The sequence below is a fragment of the Eschscholzia californica genome, unplaced genomic scaffold (assembly GCF_041429995.1).
Source record: "Eschscholzia californica isolate CP2 unplaced genomic scaffold, dmEscCali1.0.p SCAF_2, whole genome shotgun sequence".
NCBI classification, from domain to species: Eukaryota; Viridiplantae; Streptophyta; class Magnoliopsida; order Ranunculales; family Papaveraceae; genus Eschscholzia; species Eschscholzia californica.
Genome location: NW_028238309.1, coordinates 57619029 through 57638087, shown reverse-complemented (window position 1 = coordinate 57638087; position 19059 = coordinate 57619029). Strand labels below are relative to the sequence as shown.

The 19059-nt window shown below is 33.6% G+C and overlaps 2 protein-coding genes across 3 annotated transcripts; both read right to left on the bottom strand.

Annotated features, from left to right (window-relative positions):
- Positions 1-3027: 3027 nt before the first annotated feature.
- LOC147559463 (uncharacterized) lies at positions 3028-15442 on the bottom strand. 2 transcript variants are annotated; one of them, XR_015234610.1, is made up of 21 exons: positions 15067-15442; positions 14664-14789; positions 14462-14515; positions 14284-14364; positions 13758-13814; positions 13546-13647; positions 13287-13398; positions 12191-12236; positions 11733-11804; positions 11374-11436; positions 11142-11296; positions 10963-11027; positions 10038-10188; positions 9610-9715; positions 9382-9517; positions 9212-9276; positions 8947-9111; positions 8699-8771; positions 8542-8618; positions 7840-8041; positions 3028-3284 (listed from the first exon to the last, which is right to left on the bottom strand). XR_015234610.1 is itself a non-coding variant. In XM_086661369.1 (20 exons), the coding sequence occupies exons 2-19, from the start codon at positions 14677-14679 to the stop codon at positions 8581-8583; spliced, it is 1557 nt and encodes a 518-aa protein (XP_086517495.1). In that variant the 5' UTR covers positions 14680-14789; positions 15067-15442; the 3' UTR covers positions 7619-8041; positions 8542-8580. The 2 variants fall into 2 exon arrangements, 1 of the variants encoding a protein (XP_086517495.1); XM_086661369.1 differs by lacking the exon at positions 3028-3284 and having other exon boundaries at positions 7619-8041.
- Positions 15443-16074: 632 nt separating this feature from the next.
- Positions 16075-18574, bottom strand: LOC147559462 (bifunctional TH2 protein, mitochondrial-like). Its single transcript, XM_086661368.1, has 4 exons — positions 18321-18574; positions 18124-18232; positions 16688-16978; positions 16075-16600 (listed from the first exon to the last, which is right to left on the bottom strand). The coding sequence occupies exons 1-4, from the start codon at positions 18380-18382 to the stop codon at positions 16538-16540; spliced, it is 525 nt and encodes a 174-aa protein (XP_086517494.1). The 5' UTR covers positions 18383-18574; the 3' UTR covers positions 16075-16537.
- Between the last annotated feature and the right edge of the window lie 485 nt (positions 18575-19059).

Genomic DNA, 19059 nt, shown 5'->3' with positions numbered 1-19059 from the left:
TCTACTTTAGATGTTGGAGATGACTAATTATCGTCACTTGAAAAGCTGCGTAAGCCAAGTTTGTTTCCATCAGTTCAGAAGCAAATTGTAATTCTATATATCATTTAGTAAACTCCTATAATAATCAATACAAGATTGGCGTCTTGTTCACACATCTAAAACACTAGATACATACAAGCACGCGTTACACACATATCCTATTATATTACAAGGGTATGGTAAAAGTTGTGGTAATGACCACAATTCCTACTTCAAACACAATTTTATTTGTTATGGTACTCTTTTTTTTGTTGAAACAAATTGTTGTGATACTTAGATTTATAAAGTATGTATAATATGGTTCTTCGCTTGATTTGTTTATTACCGATATAGATTACTAGAAGATATCCCATGAAGTCTATTTTTTTTTGTTGAGATTCCCATGAAGTCTATGATCAATTAGAAATGAAAAATGATTTGAAAGTTGGTAGATAAAATGAGTTAATTTATGTTTCTCTTGTTTGGATTTTGTGTAAAAATATTCTTAGAGTGAATTTGCTATGGCTATAGCCTATAAATAGGTTTGTCAATTAGGGAGTCCTATTCCAAAGAACCTTAATTCCTGTTAGCAGGTATCTGTTACCAAAGGTTTATCTATATGGACAGTCCTGGGTACACATATCTCATTAGGTAAATGACTAAATGAGGTGTGTTGTATCAATATCTAATCCCCATAAGCTTAGAAATTTTCATTAGAAACTAACGCCGTGTTTCTTTAAGAATTGGAGACTTCCGCGATCAAGTGTCAAACTATGTTCTCCTTAGAGGGGAAACATACATGTCCCCAACCCAAACATGTTCACCAGATAAAAACTTGATACTTAACCAATGTTGTACGTAAGTATATTTCTAGAACATGATTTTGGAAAGTGCACGAGCAATTGGAGGATGAATCATGATCACTGTATAGAACTTCTCGAACTTTCCGATGATTTCTAGTACAAAATGGATTGGAAACCTAAATTATATATGTTCTTGTTAAATTAGATATAGTCAGACTTAAAGGATTAGATATTCAACAGTTACAATTGATCAATGCTTACGACCACATTAACTTTTTTTTAGTCTGTTTATTTATTATATATGTACTTTAATGGGTTTAATTTAGATGTTAGAGATAGTTTTTTTTTTGAATGGTCAGCGTGCCTCGAGCCCTTGACCTTTAAAGTGGAAGACTAAAATGTTAGAGATAGTTGAATATCTTAGGTGGGAAATCACGCTAGTTTCATCATCATTTTCTTCTTCAAAATGGTTTCACCCATTCACAAGTTCATATTCACTTCATGTTGTAGTATATCTTTCAATTGAGGGTATACTAGGGAATTTGAAATTCTGCATGAAAAGAAGATGAATCATGAGTATTTTATTGAACTTCTCCTATCTTTCCCAGAAACTCCATGTTGTTCTTTTCACTTATTTTCTTTATATATAATGGCCTCCAAACATGCATAAACAAATAATTAGACATCATGATTCAATATAATAATTAGAAGAATCTTTATGTTAGAATAACTATGTTTGAGCCTAAAGATATCAAGATTAAGTATTCACATTTAGATGTTGGAGATAACTAATTTATGATGTTGGAGTTTACCCTCTCACATTTAAATGATAGAATATGACACTTCATTCAAGGGGGGGAACTATGTGGAGACCAGGCTGGTCTCCACATATTAGATGAACCCTGCCATTACTTAGAATAGTTCACCCTAGCTCTAGAAGGGGAGTTCCTTATCTTTCCAAGGGGAAGACATGGGTTCAAATCCAATTGCAAGCATACTAGATCCTTTTTAATTTTACTTTATAAAGACTTTAGGCTTGCCCTCTCTATCATGAAATCCTGGTTCCGCCCTTCATTCATTAGCAACTTTTATTTAACCCAACATAATATCTATTGAGTAACTCTCTATTTGTAATGTTCACTTTTAGCCCTTCCCTCCCGGATTTTTAGCCCTTCCAGTCTTATTATGGTGTAAGGAAGTATCTTTCATTAATGGAATCTTAGTTAAAAAAAAGAAAATTAAATGATAGCTTGTTGAGTGTAGGAGAAATTAGTTTCTACTATTTGTCATGTATAATTCTTTTTCCTTCCTCTATGTTCGTGTGCCAAAGTTTTGATATGCGTGTTAGATCGCACTCGCCAAGCACAGTTATCATGGTGGTTTATAGTTTTTACTCGCCAAGAACTATTGTCATAGTGGTTTATACTTTTTTTTTATTGATTAGATATTCCATTAGATATTCCTAATTTTGAAATAAGGAATTTGAAAATCTTACTTTTTGTCTCATGGATTTTCTTAATTTCAATAGTGTTAAAAAGTTCTAAATAATTTCAGCCACATATATATAACTTCTTCATTAGATGCCGGTTTTTGATAAAACTTATTAATTCAAAAATATTTTTTCATTATCTTCTTAACACAAACTTATTTCAACTTTTTTTTTTAAAATGACGATTCTTAGGAAAAAATATGTTTTCTTTTCTTTTTGCAAACTGGCAAGCAAACTTGGTTTGTAGAATAAAAGTCGATTCTAAACTTTGCAAAATGGACTTGTAGAATGCAATCTAGGTTTGCAAATTTTGCGAACACAATTTTTAAGTCTGGAACCTAAAAAGATCAATTGGAAGCGTGTGAAAACTACCAACAAACCAATTTCCTACCCATGTTGATTTGAAGCCAACTTTTGATTCGATTTCTTCATCTTCGAAAAGCCAAGAGTGCAACTACTCTGTAAATGCTTCCCCCAAATCCGAGAACAGTAATGCAAGGGTTCTGTTTGATGATTTGTACTTTGGTACAACCTATTATGCATCCAAATCAGGTGTAAAGCTTATTGAAGGAGAAGTTCATAACATGAGAATTTATGAATTTAAAGAACCCAACGCCCCAACCTTTGCAATTATCGATGTTGTCCCCAATTTTGACACCTAAGTAGATGCCCACAGGTACAAACGCACTGGCGAGCGAATTCATGGATTCAATAATCTTTGCACATATAATAATAGTACATAGATTATAAACTTGGTAGAGAAAATACCATCGGCGAATTCATGGATTCAAACATAACAATGATATCTTCGAGGTGCTCTCATCCAAATATCTAGAAATAACAATCAAATATTTGTGTAAAGAACCCAAACTCTTTCATGGTCAGGCCATAAGAATGTTTTCGAACTTCCGCTAATATTTTCAAACTTCAAAAGAAAATAAAAATATTTCATCTGCGAAAAATGCAAGATGATACTCGAAAATGGGCGAAAATCGTTAGCTATTTACACAGACAAAATTGAAGACAGAAGTAGAGACAGAAGTAACAGATTCTAACAACATTCTCCCTTGTTTCTCTAAAGGCACTTACCCTTCCTATATAAAGCACCTAATACTTTATCAATTTTACATCGTATTCTTACACTTTGGTCACACTTTCTTCTTCATTCTTACCGTTTGTAATGTTACTTATATTTATAATGTATATTTAACATGGTTCAGTTGATTTAGATTACTAGTAATTTAGATTACTAGAAGATATGCGTTGAAGTAAAGAGGAATAATGACTTGGGAGTTGGTATATTGAAAGAGTTAATTTATGTTTTTGTTGTCACCACTTAGCATAAAAATATTCTTAGAAGTGAAAGTGTTTTGGCTATAGATTGGTTTGTCAATTGATGAGTCCACAATAAGATATTGATACAACACATTTCATTAGGTAGACTAGGCGTGTTATATCAACGAGGCGTGTTGTATTAATATCAAATCTCCATAAGCTTAGGAATTTTCATTTGAAACTAATCAGTGTTTCTTTAAGAATTGGAGACTTCCGTGATCAAGTGTCTAACTATGTTCTCTCTAGAGGGGAACATACATGTTCTACCCGAACGAAACATGTTCACTAGTTAAAAACTTGGTACTTAATCAATGTTATACATAAGTATATTTGAGGCTAGAATACGACTTTGGAAAGTGCACGAGCAATTGGTAGATGAATCATGACCACTGTGTTGAACTTCTCCAACTTTCCGATTATCTTATTTAATTTTTTTTTTCTAGTATGAAATGAATTCGATATTCAACGGTTACAATTGATTTATGCTTACGACCACATTAACTTTTTTTGAGTCTGTTCATTTATTTTTCTGAGCATGTCAAGAATAAGAAGAATTTGAATAGGTTATTTCTACATTAGTCATGATTAACTAGTACTTTAATGGGTTTAATTTAGATGTCAAAGATAGTTAATATCTTAGGTGGGAAACCTTGCTAGTTTCATCATCATTTTCTTCTTCAAAATGGTTTCACCCATTTAGAAGTTCATATTCAGTTCATGTTGTATATCCTTTAATTGAGGGTATACTAGAGACTTTGAAATTCTGCATGAAAAAAAGATGAATCATGAGCATTTTATTGAACTTCTCCATCTTTCCAAGAAACTCCATGTTCTTTTCACTTATTTTCTTTATATTAAAGGGTTTTGAAACATGCACAAACAAGTAACTAGCCATCATGATTCAATACAATAATAAGAAGAAAATCTTTATGTTTAGATGTTGGAGATAACTGATTATGATGGTGAAGTTTACCCTCTCAAATTAACATGTTAAGTCAGAAAGATCAAATCCCTAATATTAGATTTATGATGTGTCTTTATTATATATCTCAATTTGATATACTACCATGGCTAATTACATAAAAAATTTGGTTTAGTTTCTAGTATTTGTTACCAAAAAGTCTTTTTCCTTCGTCAATGTTTCTATGCCAAAGTTTTGATAAGAGTGTTGTAAAAATTTCTAAGAATGGTTTAACTGTATGATGGAAATTTCACTATTCATGCATATAAATTATTACGAATAACACAAATAATGAAAATAGCCCAAGATCTCTATTAAAGAGATCTAAAAGGTTGTAAATACTTACCTGAATCCATAGCTCAAAGATTAGATTTTAGTGTTACCCTTGAGTTTTGGATAAAATCTTCTAAAACTTGAGAATGGAGGTTTCTGATTTCTCAAAAATGGAGGTTGGGAAAATCAAGGTTTAGGGATTTGCCCTGAATAAAATGGGAAATGCCTAAATGGTTACTAGCAATTACCAAAGTAATTATTAAAGAGCCCATTATTCTTTGATAATTACTTTTGAGGGCTCTACACATGACATATTAGTAACATGTTCCCCATACTTCAAATTGATATTTTATGGTCCATAATGTATAAATCAACTAGATCACCTTTAAGGTCCCTTAAGTGAAATAACGTGTACTATGTAACTAATACATATATTAGTCCACATCAGTCATTAGTATTAAAAATACTAACACTTTAGACCTCCTACACATATGATTAAATATGCTTACAGGTGCAGTAAGAACAAAATTCTAAATTAATGGTTACATTGTTTGCACTCGCCAAGAACACTTATCCTTGTGGTTCATAGTTTTTACTCGCCAAAGACACTTATTTTAGAGTTTCTTTTTGAGATATTCCACTAGACATTTTTAATTTTGATAATAGGAAATCTGAAAATCTTACCTTTTGTCTCATGGATTTTGTTACTTTCAATAATGTTAAAAACATTTGGAAAACACATAAAAACAGGGTTTATGGCTAGAAAATCCATTGAACTGTCAAATGGTTTGGAATTTCACGCTAAATAATAATTCAATTGGAGGTCCAGACACATGACGACTTGGTAATGTCTCTTTCGTCGTATCTTTTGTAAAATCGTGCGCAAATCTCAGTCATGTAATCTTCATACGATGTTTCATAACGTAATATGAAGCTTCACAAAGTAGTATGAGTTATGTAATCTTCATAATACACTGATTCATAAGGTAATATGAAGCTTCACAAAGTAGTATGAGTTGTTTAATGATGCTTCCTATCGTACCCAAGGAATGAAATCTCGATTTCGATGGAAATTTCAGTCGGTCCCAAAATGGAAACTTTTCGTGGAAACGTTTCGGTCTGTGTGGAAATCTTGCAAATTTGTCGAAAATCTTTATTAACGTTTGTTTAATATGAAAGGTCGGTATCTTAGAGACCTAATATGCTATAAAATAGAAGTTAGAGGGCTAATATGACTCATTACCTAAAAATTGTTAGTTTAGGGGTAAATGTTATTAAATCTTAACCATTCTGTTAATTTGAGGGGTTATATTCACCTCAAAAATTTTTTAGAGGTTAAATAATAATTAGTTTTAAGGTTCTGAAGCACCCCCTCCAAAGTGTTAATGGCACCCCGACAGACATAGAGACAGTGAGGTAGGGGTGCCAGTAAAAATATCTATTGGGGTGTTTAGCCTTATACTCTTAAAAAACCTAATCCTTTTATTCTTCTTCTCAGCCGCAACTCTTTCTTCTCCTTCTTCCCCTTCTGAAATCCTAACCCATTTTTCTTCTTCTTTCACCTCTAAAATCACCTTAAAATTTGAAATCATAGAAATCAAGAAGATAAGAAGAAGAAATTAAGATCATACGATGAAGAAAACAACGATGAATGAACCAGATTTTTCTTTAATCTTTGAAAATCTCTTAATTATCTCGAAATTTCTATAGATCTCGATCGAAATCTCGATTTTCTGGACGAAATTTTGCACGAAACATTTGTAAACTCCATTTTGTGCACCTAATTTCACAAAACGAAATATTTCGGATTTTTCGACCGACATATTTCGATTTTTCATTCCTTGATCGTACCATGTATGTAAGTTGTGAAGCAACATAACTTATAGGAGTTGAAGCTACTTAAGCAAAAGCAATAACCAAAATAGGTAAAAAAAATTAAAACACTTCATAATTATATTCAAGTCTATGTATTTATATAGATTGAGGTATCTTTCTTTTTTTTTTCAATTTGAACTTTAAATTATATATATATATATATATATATATATATATATATATATATATATATATAATTTCTTCGGATTTGATAAAATTTATTAATTCAGAAATATTTTTTCCTTAACTTCCCCAACAGTTATTTTTTCCAAAAGACAATTTTTAGAAAAAATGTTGTTTTTTTTTCTCCCTTCTGCAAACTGGGCAAACAAACTGGGTTTTTAAAATAAAAATTGCAAATACACTTTACCAAATCGGCTTGCAGAATGCAATCTAGGTTTGCAAATTTTGCAAACAAAGCTTTTAAATCTGAAACCTGAAAAGATCAGTTGGAAGCATGAAAACTACCAACCAATCTATTTCCTACCCAACCCATGTTGATTTGAAGTCAAATTTTGATTCAATTTCTTCATGTTCTTCGAACCTCCAAGATTGCAACTAATCTGTAAATGCTTCCCCCAAACCCGAGAACAATAATGCATGGGCTCTGTTTGATGATTTGTACTTTGGTACACTCTATTATGCTTCTGAATCATAAGGTGTAAAGCTTATTGAAGAACGAGAAATTCATAACATGATAATTGATGAATTTAAAGAACCCAACGCCCCAGACCTTTGCAATTATCGATATTGTCCCTAATTTTGACACCTAAGTAGATGCCCACAGGTTACAAACGCCCTGGCGAGCTAATTCATGGATTCACTAATCTTTGCACATATAATAATAGTACATAGATTATAAACTTCGTAGAAAAAATACCATAGACTAATTCATGAATTCAAACACAACAATGATATGTTAAGGTGCTCTCGTCAAATATCTAAAAATAACAATCAAATATTTGTGTAAAGAACCTAAACTCTTTCATGGTCAGGCCATAAGAATGTTTTCGAACTTCCGCTAATATTTTCAAACTTCAAAAGAAAAGAAAAATATTTCATCTGCGGAAAATGCAAGAGGATACTCGAAAATGGGTGAAAATCATCCCTTAACAAATATAACTACCTATCACCAGAGGTTTTACCACTTTAAACTTTGGACAGAAGAAAATATCGATATGCTTATCTCATATTTAAACATCACGTTTTGGGCCTAATGTGCACATAACCATCAATGTTGCACCTCCAATAAATGTTTCATTCCCGTTCCTATTCCCACAGAAGATTCTGAAACAAGATGCAAGAACTCAGAATTAAACAAAAGTTAAAAAGTATTTGTTATTTTCTGATTATATAAACTTGAAGCCCCTGAGACAGCCTTGTCTAAATCTGGGTAGTTATGCCTGACTTGCTTTCGCAAGTAGCGCAATAGTCATTTCAAACAAGGGGCTATAGACTTATTTTATGTCCGACAAAATAAGTCGGACATAAAATAACAACAGACTCCCACTTTAAACATGGTGACCCAGCAAAGTTAATGCAGTATCAATAGCGACATAATAGATAACCGAATACGGTTAGGGTCAATCTTAACACTATAACAACATCAACATGCATGACCAATAAAGTTGAGGTCAATCTTAATGCTGTTACAACATCAACATCATAGACGAAATCACGAAACGGTGTAACGACCCATAGCCTGACTTTCGGTAGCTCAAAAATAAATGAACCAAAACAATGCTTTTGTTTTCAAGTCAGGGGATAAGGAATAATGTACCACTTACGTTCATAGGAGGAACCGTGAAAAGAGAACTAACGGGTCCTTATATGCTAATTATTTTTCCAACAGCGATCGTTTTTCCTACAAAAAAAACTTAATCTCAGAATGGTTGCACAGGACACAACATATTTTGAAGAGAAAAAATTGAAGTACTTTATTACCTTCAGTACGGAGGGTAAATCGTCCAAGCTGTGGAAAATCTGTAAACTTCTCTACACATATGTAGTTACTCACCTATAAGAACATTAACAAAATGATTTAACTCTTTCGTAATTCGATAAAGAGAAAGAAACAAATTATGTCTCTGGTTTAACCCAATAACAAATTCAAACACGTATAGAATTTCAAAGATACAATGAAAATATGTAAGTGGATTTTAATGGTGTTGATAAAGATTGAAGAGTAAAACCTGGATTTTGCATAAAACCACTGCACCATTTTTCACAAAAAGAATTTTCTTTTTCATTGGTTTCTTGGTTTTTGGATCGATTTGGTGAAGCAACTCAACAATCTCACACTCCTCAACGGCAGAATGGACATGCAATACAGCCTTGTAACCGGCTGTAAGAATTGCCTGGAATAATGAAAATCGACGGGTCAAATTTCCACAATCCGGAAAATCGAAGAAACACAGAAGCATTTTCACAGATGATGGACAATTTATTCCTACGTACATTGTCAAGCAACTCAAGGATCTGCAATTGGGCTGTGAACTCAGTAACTGCTGTAATTGGTTTAGCTGAAAGAAGCACAATATCCCAGTCAGTAAACGTGCAGATGAAGAGGATAAAGAAAAAAAAGATAGTCTAGTAACCAATAGGTAGGTAAGTTATTACAAACTTACCAACACTACACAATACAAAACCGGCTGATATGTCCTCCTCTTCAATCCCAGACAATTTGACCCGGACATTTTCACCAGGTGCAGCCCGCTTTACTTTATTTTCATCGCAATACACAGCAAGCACTTTCACCGCGGCCTATATACTCACTGTGTAAGATTTATATCTCCCTACAAACTGCATATAACAGATACGAGAAGAGTGTGCACTGATAATAAAAAAGAAGATACCTTGTTTGGCAACACCACTAAGCTATCTCCCTCACGTATGGTTCCAGATTCAATTTTTCCCATCACAACAGTTCCCATGTCTTTAAATTTGTCCATAATTGGCATCCTGAATATAAATGTATGTGTACCATATTGACATGATAACCAATTGATAGTCTATAAATATATAAAACAAGTTAAGCCTCTTGAATTTAGCTTATAAATAGATGATTATAACTAATCATATATACAAAAATATCTCAAGGACATTACTTAATTGAGTATGATTTTTGAGAAAGATGGGCTATATAACACGAAGTGTGAGACGCACTTCAACGATTAATTAAATGTAAAGACACAACACAGTTGTAGTATAGTCAGATATTGCGTCATTTACAAACAGAGCGAAGAATATGGGAACAGAACACTCAGCAGCAAGGAAAGCTTACCTGACGGGACCATTAGGATCTCTTAGAGGAATTTCCACGACATCCATAACTTCAAAAAGGCATGGGCCATTCCACCAAGAACAAACATTCTTATCCATCCGAGTTTTCATGTTTGAACCATTCAAAGCAGATAAAGGAAGAAAAATGACATCTACAAAAGGTTTAAGAAAATGGAATATAAAGTAAATATCTTGGTAGACAACCGAATTGACTTGAAAGAAATGGGGCCTATCTGGCCCATGGGTGCGCAAAATAAATGGGCCTTTTTGCAGTTCTTTTAAGGCACCGCCCTAATTACAAGGCCCGTCCTAATCTTTTACTTGGTCCACTGATAAATATCTAATGTTTCAGAGGCACCTCTCATTTATAATCTGAGAAGTAATTAATTGACTTCCATATATATCACAGATTTTGTTAAACCTTTTGGTTCCTGGTACGGAAAGAACAAACTTCCTACAAGTTCCTCATTTAAGCAAATATAACATTTGCAGAAGGCATAGTATAGGGTTCCACAAATGATTACAGAAACTACTATGGTCAGTTGATATACTGTTAATTCTCAAGACTGTATTGGAGACATGGAGTGCCACGATTCCACAGTCAGAGTTACCAAACTCCTCATCCTTAGATGTAACTACCATTTTCTTTAGAATAACTCTTCTTAGTGAAAAATAGTTATTACAATTTTCACCAACCTAGGTCTCAGAAAAAATAATTTCTTTCCACCCGAAAAGATAAGTAAAAGATAAAGCGTATGGCTCCATTAGATTAACATATTTGTTACAGTTCTAACTTTTTTGCTTGCGGCGCTACAAGCATGATTTGTCAAACAGATAGAGGGATATGCTTGTTTCACTTTGAAACTAAAGCTACGTGGATAAAAATAAACAGAAAATAGCAAGGCCATGTCAGCATAAAGAATTACCTTTCTTCACATTGTAACCCGAAGATTTAAGGAAAGGTGTCATCTTTGACTCTATTTCATCGTACCTAGTAAAATCATAAAAGCATTAGACAAATTACACATTTATAATGCCATAAACAAATGGAAGGGTCAGAAGAAAAGAAAAAAGAGGAGACAAAATCCATAAAAACACTTAGTACCTTTCTTTGGACCACTGCACAGTAGGATCATCCATTTTGTTGATAACAACAAATAACTTAGACACGCCCAAAGTCTTAGCAAGTAGAACATGCTCACGGGTCTGTCCACCTCTTTCGTATCCAGTTTCAAATTCCCCTTTGCGGGCAGATATTACCTACACACCAACACTCATATCACTAACAAATTGATGAAACCAAATTCAAGAACTATGAAGCACAATAATGTGCTTACCAGAACCCCTATATCAGCCTGAGATGCTCCACTGATCATATTGGGGACGTAACTCTTGTGACCCTGAGAATCCAAAAGAAAGATCAATGGATTATTGGTAAATAATACAAAAGTGGAGCAAGATTCACACCTATACTAACAGAACTGAACAAACACACTAACCTCTCTGTTTAATTTTATTATAAAACTAATAAAGTATTAGAATAAGAACACAAACTAACTTGTCAAGTGTTCCTTCAAAATGGTCCATATATGGATCTATTTGGTTTGTGAATTACATGTTGACTATTAAAAGAGTGAAACCGAGACAGTAGGCAAAGAAGAACTAGGTAAAGAAAGGAAAAAAAAAAAAAGGTTACCGGAGCATCAAGGACTGTGAATCTAGTATTTTCCGTCTCAAAATGAGCTCTGCCAACCTCCACAGTCTTTCCCTGTAATTGTGAAGCAAAACGATACATACGTCATGGCCTAATCATGAAGGATGAATCATAAATGATCCGTGGATGTGCCCAATCAGCACATAAACACTGTTTTATTTTCTATGTTTGACTGAGGCAAGGGCCATACTGAAACATCCCAAAACTCATCAATATATGTTAGCAACTACCGACACTATACCTACTGATCTCAAATATGAGAAAGCAGAGAAAGTATAGTCTCTGTTTTGCAATGCCGTAAGGAAGAACAAGGACAAAAGTTTTGACACCCTAAGACTTTTGTCTGAAGTCTTGCTTTAGCGACAATCTTCAACTAAGAGACAAGCAAGTCGAGAAATAGTTTGAACACCATAAAAACTGTAGCAGAGATCATACGGTACCTTAACACGCTCCTCCTCGTTAGTATCCATTATATATGCCATGTACCTGGTATGCAAAAGAAGGTTTTAGTTCGCATCGAAACAATTACATAGCAACAATAACTGAACCTTTGAGGGATACCAAAAAAACATAGATGAACCCAAAGAAAGTATTGTTGAGTAAGAACAATACGCTAAATTGCTAATACAGTGAAATATATTGACTTGCAACTAACAGTAACAAATGAAATTCTTTTTGAATAAAGATTCATTCAAAGTTTTCAAGAGAAAATCCTTCATGAAAAAGCACATATTCAAGTATGCGATGAAGGACTTGCTGTCAAAGAATTACTAGATTAAAGTATCTATTTAAAAGTTTGATGAGCATTTAGAACACAAGAAATTATTCTGACTACATATAGGCAAGTAACAAATTTGGGCATCTCCATGAGATTAAAATTATAACCATAAAGTAGGTATACTTGAACAAATTGAATGTTAGGACAATAAAACAGCATTTTAGGTTAAGTTTCAAAAAAAACAGCATTTTAGGTTAATGTGTGTAATGAAAGAATGACGTTGTGTCCCCTATAGAGGTTCTCTTAGGTTGTTGCATCTTACACTTCGTACCAATGACGTCAAAATAGCACAATTCACGAGTTGAATTGTACAAGTCATGCAAAAAACAATCCAGATCGGGCAGCCAATTGTTTCTTAGCTGAATTACGCGATTCTCTTCCTTGAATCGTGACTAAGATCTTAAATTGCGGGACCCAAATTAACCCACGATTTAAATGTGTAAAATAGAAGATAGAAATGACGTTCGTTAAAGATTTACAATTTAACAACATTTCTTTGTACCTTTTTCAGACTATGATAACTGACATCCATACATGTTAGATAGATCTTAATTTGGAAGTACAACAGGCTCTCTTATGTGAATGCCCGAAAATATCCATTGTTCTCTATCATTTTACGGGAGCAAATAGAAATCTTGTGGTGAACACAATCAGTAATATAAAGTAGTTTTGACATTTCCATTGCATATTAGTAACAGTACAATGAATCATCAGCGAGAGCTAAACTTGAACAATTCTAGAACAACCAACGAACTTACCAACTTTCCCTACTCTTCTCCTTTGCTTCTCTCTCATATTTCTGGATTGTCCTGTCATCCACCTGGCCACTAAGGAAAAGAATTTGGCCCCCACAAGTTGATTTACCTGCATCTGCATTTCACACAGGCCCATCACATAGAATAAGGTACAGACCTCAATAAATTTCAGGCGAGTATCAAACAATAAAAAAAACCATAGCATTCATATGAGATTAATATTTGTTATGTAAAAGCACAACCAATTCAATAGACTGCTTACCGACATGACCAATGAACACAACATTCAAGTGTCGTTTCTGGTTCTCCACCTCTTCTACTTCTTCAACATTGTCCACTGGAGCGGCCACTTCCTTATCTTTAACTGAAAGAAGTACAGAACAAAATCAGACAAGTTAAATTACCTTATGCTAATGATACGGAAGCCAAATGACGGAAACACGGCACAAATGCAAACTAAATTACTATTATTACCTATAGGCTCCTCCTGCAATGGCTGACTAGTAGATTGAACTTCATCCTGAATATTATCTGATGGATAAAAGTAGAAAACAAGAGTTATTAAAAAGAAAACAAGAGTCTACTTTCTCGACCATATGAAAAAGAATAACCCTATATTGATATATATGCCAGTCCGAAAGATACCATTAGAGTACTCCAGTAAGAAAATTATCATTTTATGATTATAACGTAGATCAGCGGTACTAGTACCTAAAAGAATTACCTAATTCTGGTGAAAGTTACTCTAGTTAGTCTCTCTTGAGTAATGGAGCCAATGAATAATTCAGTAAAATCTCTAGGTGCAACTTGTAGATGCTTTAAACCAACGTTTATATGTAACTTTGTATAAACAATCTTAAAATGAATACAGCTCTATTCTGTGTACAGAGCCATAAAGATAATAATCCAAAAAGAATACCCTAAACACTATTTCATCGGCGAGACAGACTTCAGCATAAAAGCGTATGCAGCTAAAAAGATAAACAATGCAACAACAAACCTTCTTCCATCTTTTCGGATCTTTCGACTGTTTCAGGTTTCACTTCCTCGGGAACCGTCATCTCGTTGTCTTTGTAATCATCTAAATCAACCGAAAAGCATTTAAAAGATGCATGAAATCAATTCATAATTACTCTGAATACCTACCAAGAACATAACGAAAAGATAAGTTCTACTACCTGCAGATTCCAAATCCAAGGACTGGATGCCTTTCTGGATATCGTCCTCAATATCTATTAATCAAGAATAAGAACAATAACAAAAATAAAATTAAAAGTTATTATACGTCAATCAGAATTGAGAACCCTTAAATCTGGAATATGTAACAAGAAGATACAACAAACTTCAAGTATCATAAAAACAAGTAGGAATCGAGCTTACTCATGGTCTCAGACATCCTTATCTCGAAAACTAGGGTTTTGAACGAGGTCCCTAGTTGTGCAAAATTGCAGCGTTGATATGAAATCCCGAATGTCGGTGGTTAGATCACTAAAACTTAAACAAATCCTGAAAAAGGAGGAGGAATCCAGATAAAATCAAACATAAAAAAAAAAAGTGACTCCAGCTAAAACAGAACCACAATAAGATGAATCAAGATCAAGAAATTGAACCTCAATAATAAGAATTATCAATCAAGTTGGACGAAGTAAAACCCTAGCAAGATCAATCAAGATCAACTAAAGAAAATACTCAAGACTAAGTTGCTGAAACCGAGTGAAGAAGAAGAAGAAGAAAGTAACGAAGAAAAAAAAAACAAAGTAGTAGAAGAAGTAAAACGAGTTACCTAGAGAGAAAACCGCTGAACTTTGGAGAAGAAGAAGAAGAAGAAGAAGAAAGCTCTGTCAACAATGGAAGATGAAGCTGATTAGAGCAGTCGGGCTAGAGAGAGAAGTAGAGGAAAAAACTGACGACCAAATGAAATTTATATGGGCTTTAGAATCTTGGGCTACAAGCAAAAATAATTAAAAACTTTTTATAGACACCGCCTCTTCGCCTTGGGCCACCCCATGCCTCCCCCAGGCGCCGAAAGGCGCTCGCCTAAAGCGTCAACTGGGAAAACAAGGGGAATTCGCGTCCAAAGAATGCAAGCCCAGCGCCTTTACAACATAGATCAAGATGAAGTCCAACCCTAATAAGATGAATTTTACAAGAGGTAATTTCTAGAAAGGTCAAAATAATATTGAAAATGAGTAGAAAAACACAAAACATTTGAAAATTATTATTCAGGTCAAAAAGTGTGCAAATACTAAAATACTCTTTTTTGTCATTTTGTGTAACTAAATTCTTTTATTTTTCTTTAAACTTTAAATCGATATAACTTTTGTTTAAGATGTCGGATTTCTATAAAAATTATATATTTAGAAATGATTTTTTATTAGCTTTCTAACAAGATCCACTTTCAATATTTTTTTTCAAAAAAAAAAACCCAGAAAAAAACGGCGTTTTTTCCTTTACGATTTTCTGCAAACGTGTTTGCAACAATCCGTTATGCAAACGTGTTTGCAACAATCCGCTATGCAAACGTGTTTGCAACAATCCGCTATGCAAACGTGTTTGCAACAATCCGCTATGCAAACGTGTTTGCAACAATCTGTCCTGCAAACGTGTGTTTGCCTAATGTAAACTGCAAACATGTGTTTGCATAATGTACACTGCAAACTGTGTTTGCAAAATATAGATTGCAAACATGATTTGCAAGCTTTACAGGATATAATCTTGGGTTGCATATTTTGCAAACTCGATCTGCAAATCAAGAATATAAACTAAGAGTATGTATCTACGAAATCTTGAGTTTGGAATTGATTTCATCATTCATCATATAAAATCGAGATCTGGATCGTTAGAAAAAAAAACTAGAGAAAAGAAAAAACAGATTGACCAACATCTCATTCATTTCTTGCATCAAGAGAAGAAGAAAAAAAGGATAACCATTCAAACGATTAATCGTTAATAATCCCACCAAGACAATAACAATAGTAGTTTATATAACATCTATAATCCAACATTTATAGCAAAAGCAACTAAAAAATAGCTCCAACCTCTCTATGCATTGCTAACAATGTTGTTGGAGAGTAAGTCAAGTCCTTCACACAGTCCTTGTCTTAAAGTAGCACATGTGCTCTGAATGTGCGAGTGACGTTGACGGAGAAAATGAAGGCCGTTCTTATAAATGAGCTCAGCAACATTACTTGCACTTGGAGGATCTTGCTTGTTACCAAACACAAGAAGCACGACATCTCTCAACTCATCCTCATTCAACATCCTATGCAACTCATCTCTAGCCTATCAAGCAATTCCTCAGTTTGTAGAGCTGATGCCTGCATTAGTGTAGGAAAAAGGAAGATACATATATTACTAGAGCAAATAAAGCAACCTAACTTATCTCTAATTACTAATCAACACACCTCAAAAGCTTCAGAGGAATAACTATCAATCCACTTCTTATAGGGGTGAGTGCTTTCATCAAGACTAACGAGTCTTTGGATCTCCTTACCAAGAAAGGCATAGAGCCTCATGCAAGGAGTCATAGCAGCAAGTGTATATGCAGCAATTTTCGTCTTCTCAAATGGAGTCGCAATTTTACCCAGACCCTTTTCTCCTTCAACTTTACCAGAAGCTGTTGCTAACAAAAACTCTGTGTATCTTACTGTTGCGGGATTGGACGTGGTCTCTTTTGTAGGATCCAACCCCCATTCCTGCACAAGTGATACTTTTCAGAAAATATACTTGTTGAATTCTTTCTTAACACAGATCTACCAGCAAACAAGCAATTTAGTTACTTTCTTATAAATCATAATCATTCTATTCTAGATACTAAAAGCTGATAATCTGCAGTACTCAACAACTGCAGATCTACAGTTGTTAGTACTAGTGTACTACTGGCTCATCATTATCTCGAAGTCAGAAACAAATATTCAAGAAGAGGTTCTAAATGGTGTCTGCTCCTGTGACAGAAGTATATGTTATGCCATAGCATAACTCTTTGAACAAGAGAAATCAGTAAACATTATGAGAGTTCCAAAACCCAGCATAGAAGTTCTTGAAAATTTCACAACCAATTTTACAATCATAGGAAATTACTTGAAACTCCCCAAGTATTTTCTTATAACTTTTTACAGACTCTACAAGTCTAACTACCTACTGCACATCTCGGGGTGTTAGTGGTACTGGTACTAAGTCATATACCTTGTCCTAGGAAGGAAAATGTGATTTACTAGAAAATGATAGTTCTTAATAATATATATGATTACTTTACGAAGAACGAAATAATAATCTTGTGAGTCATGAGAGTACTACACCATGTGCTGTTACAAACTAGGGTAAATATAACAAAAGGGGAAGAGAATTTGCGGAACCTTGGTTATACCATGTGCTGTTACAAACTAGGGTTTGAAAACAGTGATGGAGCGAGATTGAAAGTAAAAGGGGGAAATTCGATCAAACCAAAGTAAATAAAAATTGGACATCATTAGTGTTCATATCTATATATATAATCTTATAAAGTCTATATCTTTTGGGTAGCTCGGCTCCGTGATGACCCAGTTATGTACATTCTTATTTAACAAAAATTCTTTGCTTTATTAAAAGAAAATCTGAACTACAGTAGTTCAGATTCATCTAAACCTAATAAGAAATCATGCAAGAAGAAAACAAAGTGAATTCACCAGTAAACTTACTCAGAATGTTTCACTATCATTTCACAATTATAAAACCTAATAGAGAAATATTGGTAACAAATAGTGAACTAATCGGGAAAATCTAAGCACCAAAAATCAAAACCTAAATAACAATCTTGCGATAATGAAGTGAATTCACTATAATGGATTAACAATTAACTTACTCGAACGAAAGAATCATGCATTTTAAGTTCCTGTAATGCGTCATTCCTTAACTCCAAGATCGCTGCTTTATCATCATCATCATCGGCACATTCTTCCGCCAATTCATAACTATTTAAAGACATGAAAACCAAATCAAACACATCAAAATCGTTCCACAACTAAGAATCAATTACAAATCGAAGAAAAATAAACTTACGCCTGAGCAAAAGCCTTAAGAAAATGAACATCTTGAGCTATATAATGGCGAAATGCTTCCATATCCAAATTTCCAGCAGCCAAACAAACAACGAAAGGTGTACAATGATCGAAGAAGAACGATTAGAGAAAATGAACATCTTGAGCTATATAAGACGAAGAAGAACGATTAGAGAAAAAGAAGGATCAATGATCGAAGAAGGATCAGGGAAGAAAGAAAGAAACCCGAAAAAACAGAAGAGAAGATTTGGAGACGAAGAACACAAATTTTTAGGGAAAGTGAATTTTGATATGAAAGGGTATTTTGGGAACTAAAATATTAGAAAATGACCTGAATAGTAATTATCAATATTATTTCAATCCCAACCTCTAATTAGCCATAATATTTTGATAGAAAATGACTAAAAGTAAAAGATTTGGGCTTTTCTAGCTATTTTGAAATTTTTTACTACTCAAATAGTCATTTTCTAATTTTACAAACCCACCCCTCAATCAAATGAATCTATGGTGGAAATCAAATCCTATTACAGATGAAATAGAACCCTAATCAGATGAACTTCACGACAAAAATTTAGTTATTAGAAAGAGGCATGTTACATTTTCTATCGGCGAGTCTACTAGATTTACAATATAGAGGTTGAGTGAATGTTTTAATACAACGTTCTAGTTTTTTGTTTTCTGGCAAATTGTAAAGGTTGCAAAAAAGAGATTGATGAGTTATTACTCAAAGGTTTAATTAG

Coding starts and splice junctions, on each gene's coding strand:
- LOC147559463 (XM_086661369.1), bottom strand. Junction 12,237..13,286: donor GAGAAGAGTAGGGAAAGTTG/GTAAGTTCGTTG, acceptor TTTGCATACCAG/GTACATGGCATATATAATGG. Junction 9,716..10,037: donor GATCCTAATGGTCCCGTCAG/GTAAGCTTTCCT, acceptor ATTTATATTCAG/GATGCCAATTATGGACAAAT.
- LOC147559462 (XM_086661368.1), bottom strand. CDS start 18,382: ATGGAAGCATTTCGCCATTATATAGCTCAAGATGTTCATTTTCTTAAG. Junction 18,233..18,320: donor CTTAAGGCTTTTGCTCAGGC/GTAAGTTTATTT, acceptor GTCTTTAAATAG/TTATGAATTGGCGGAAGAAT. Junction 16,601..16,687: donor ATTCCTCTGAAGCTTTTGAG/GTGTGTTGATTA, acceptor ACACTAATGCAG/GCATCAGCTCTACAAACTGA.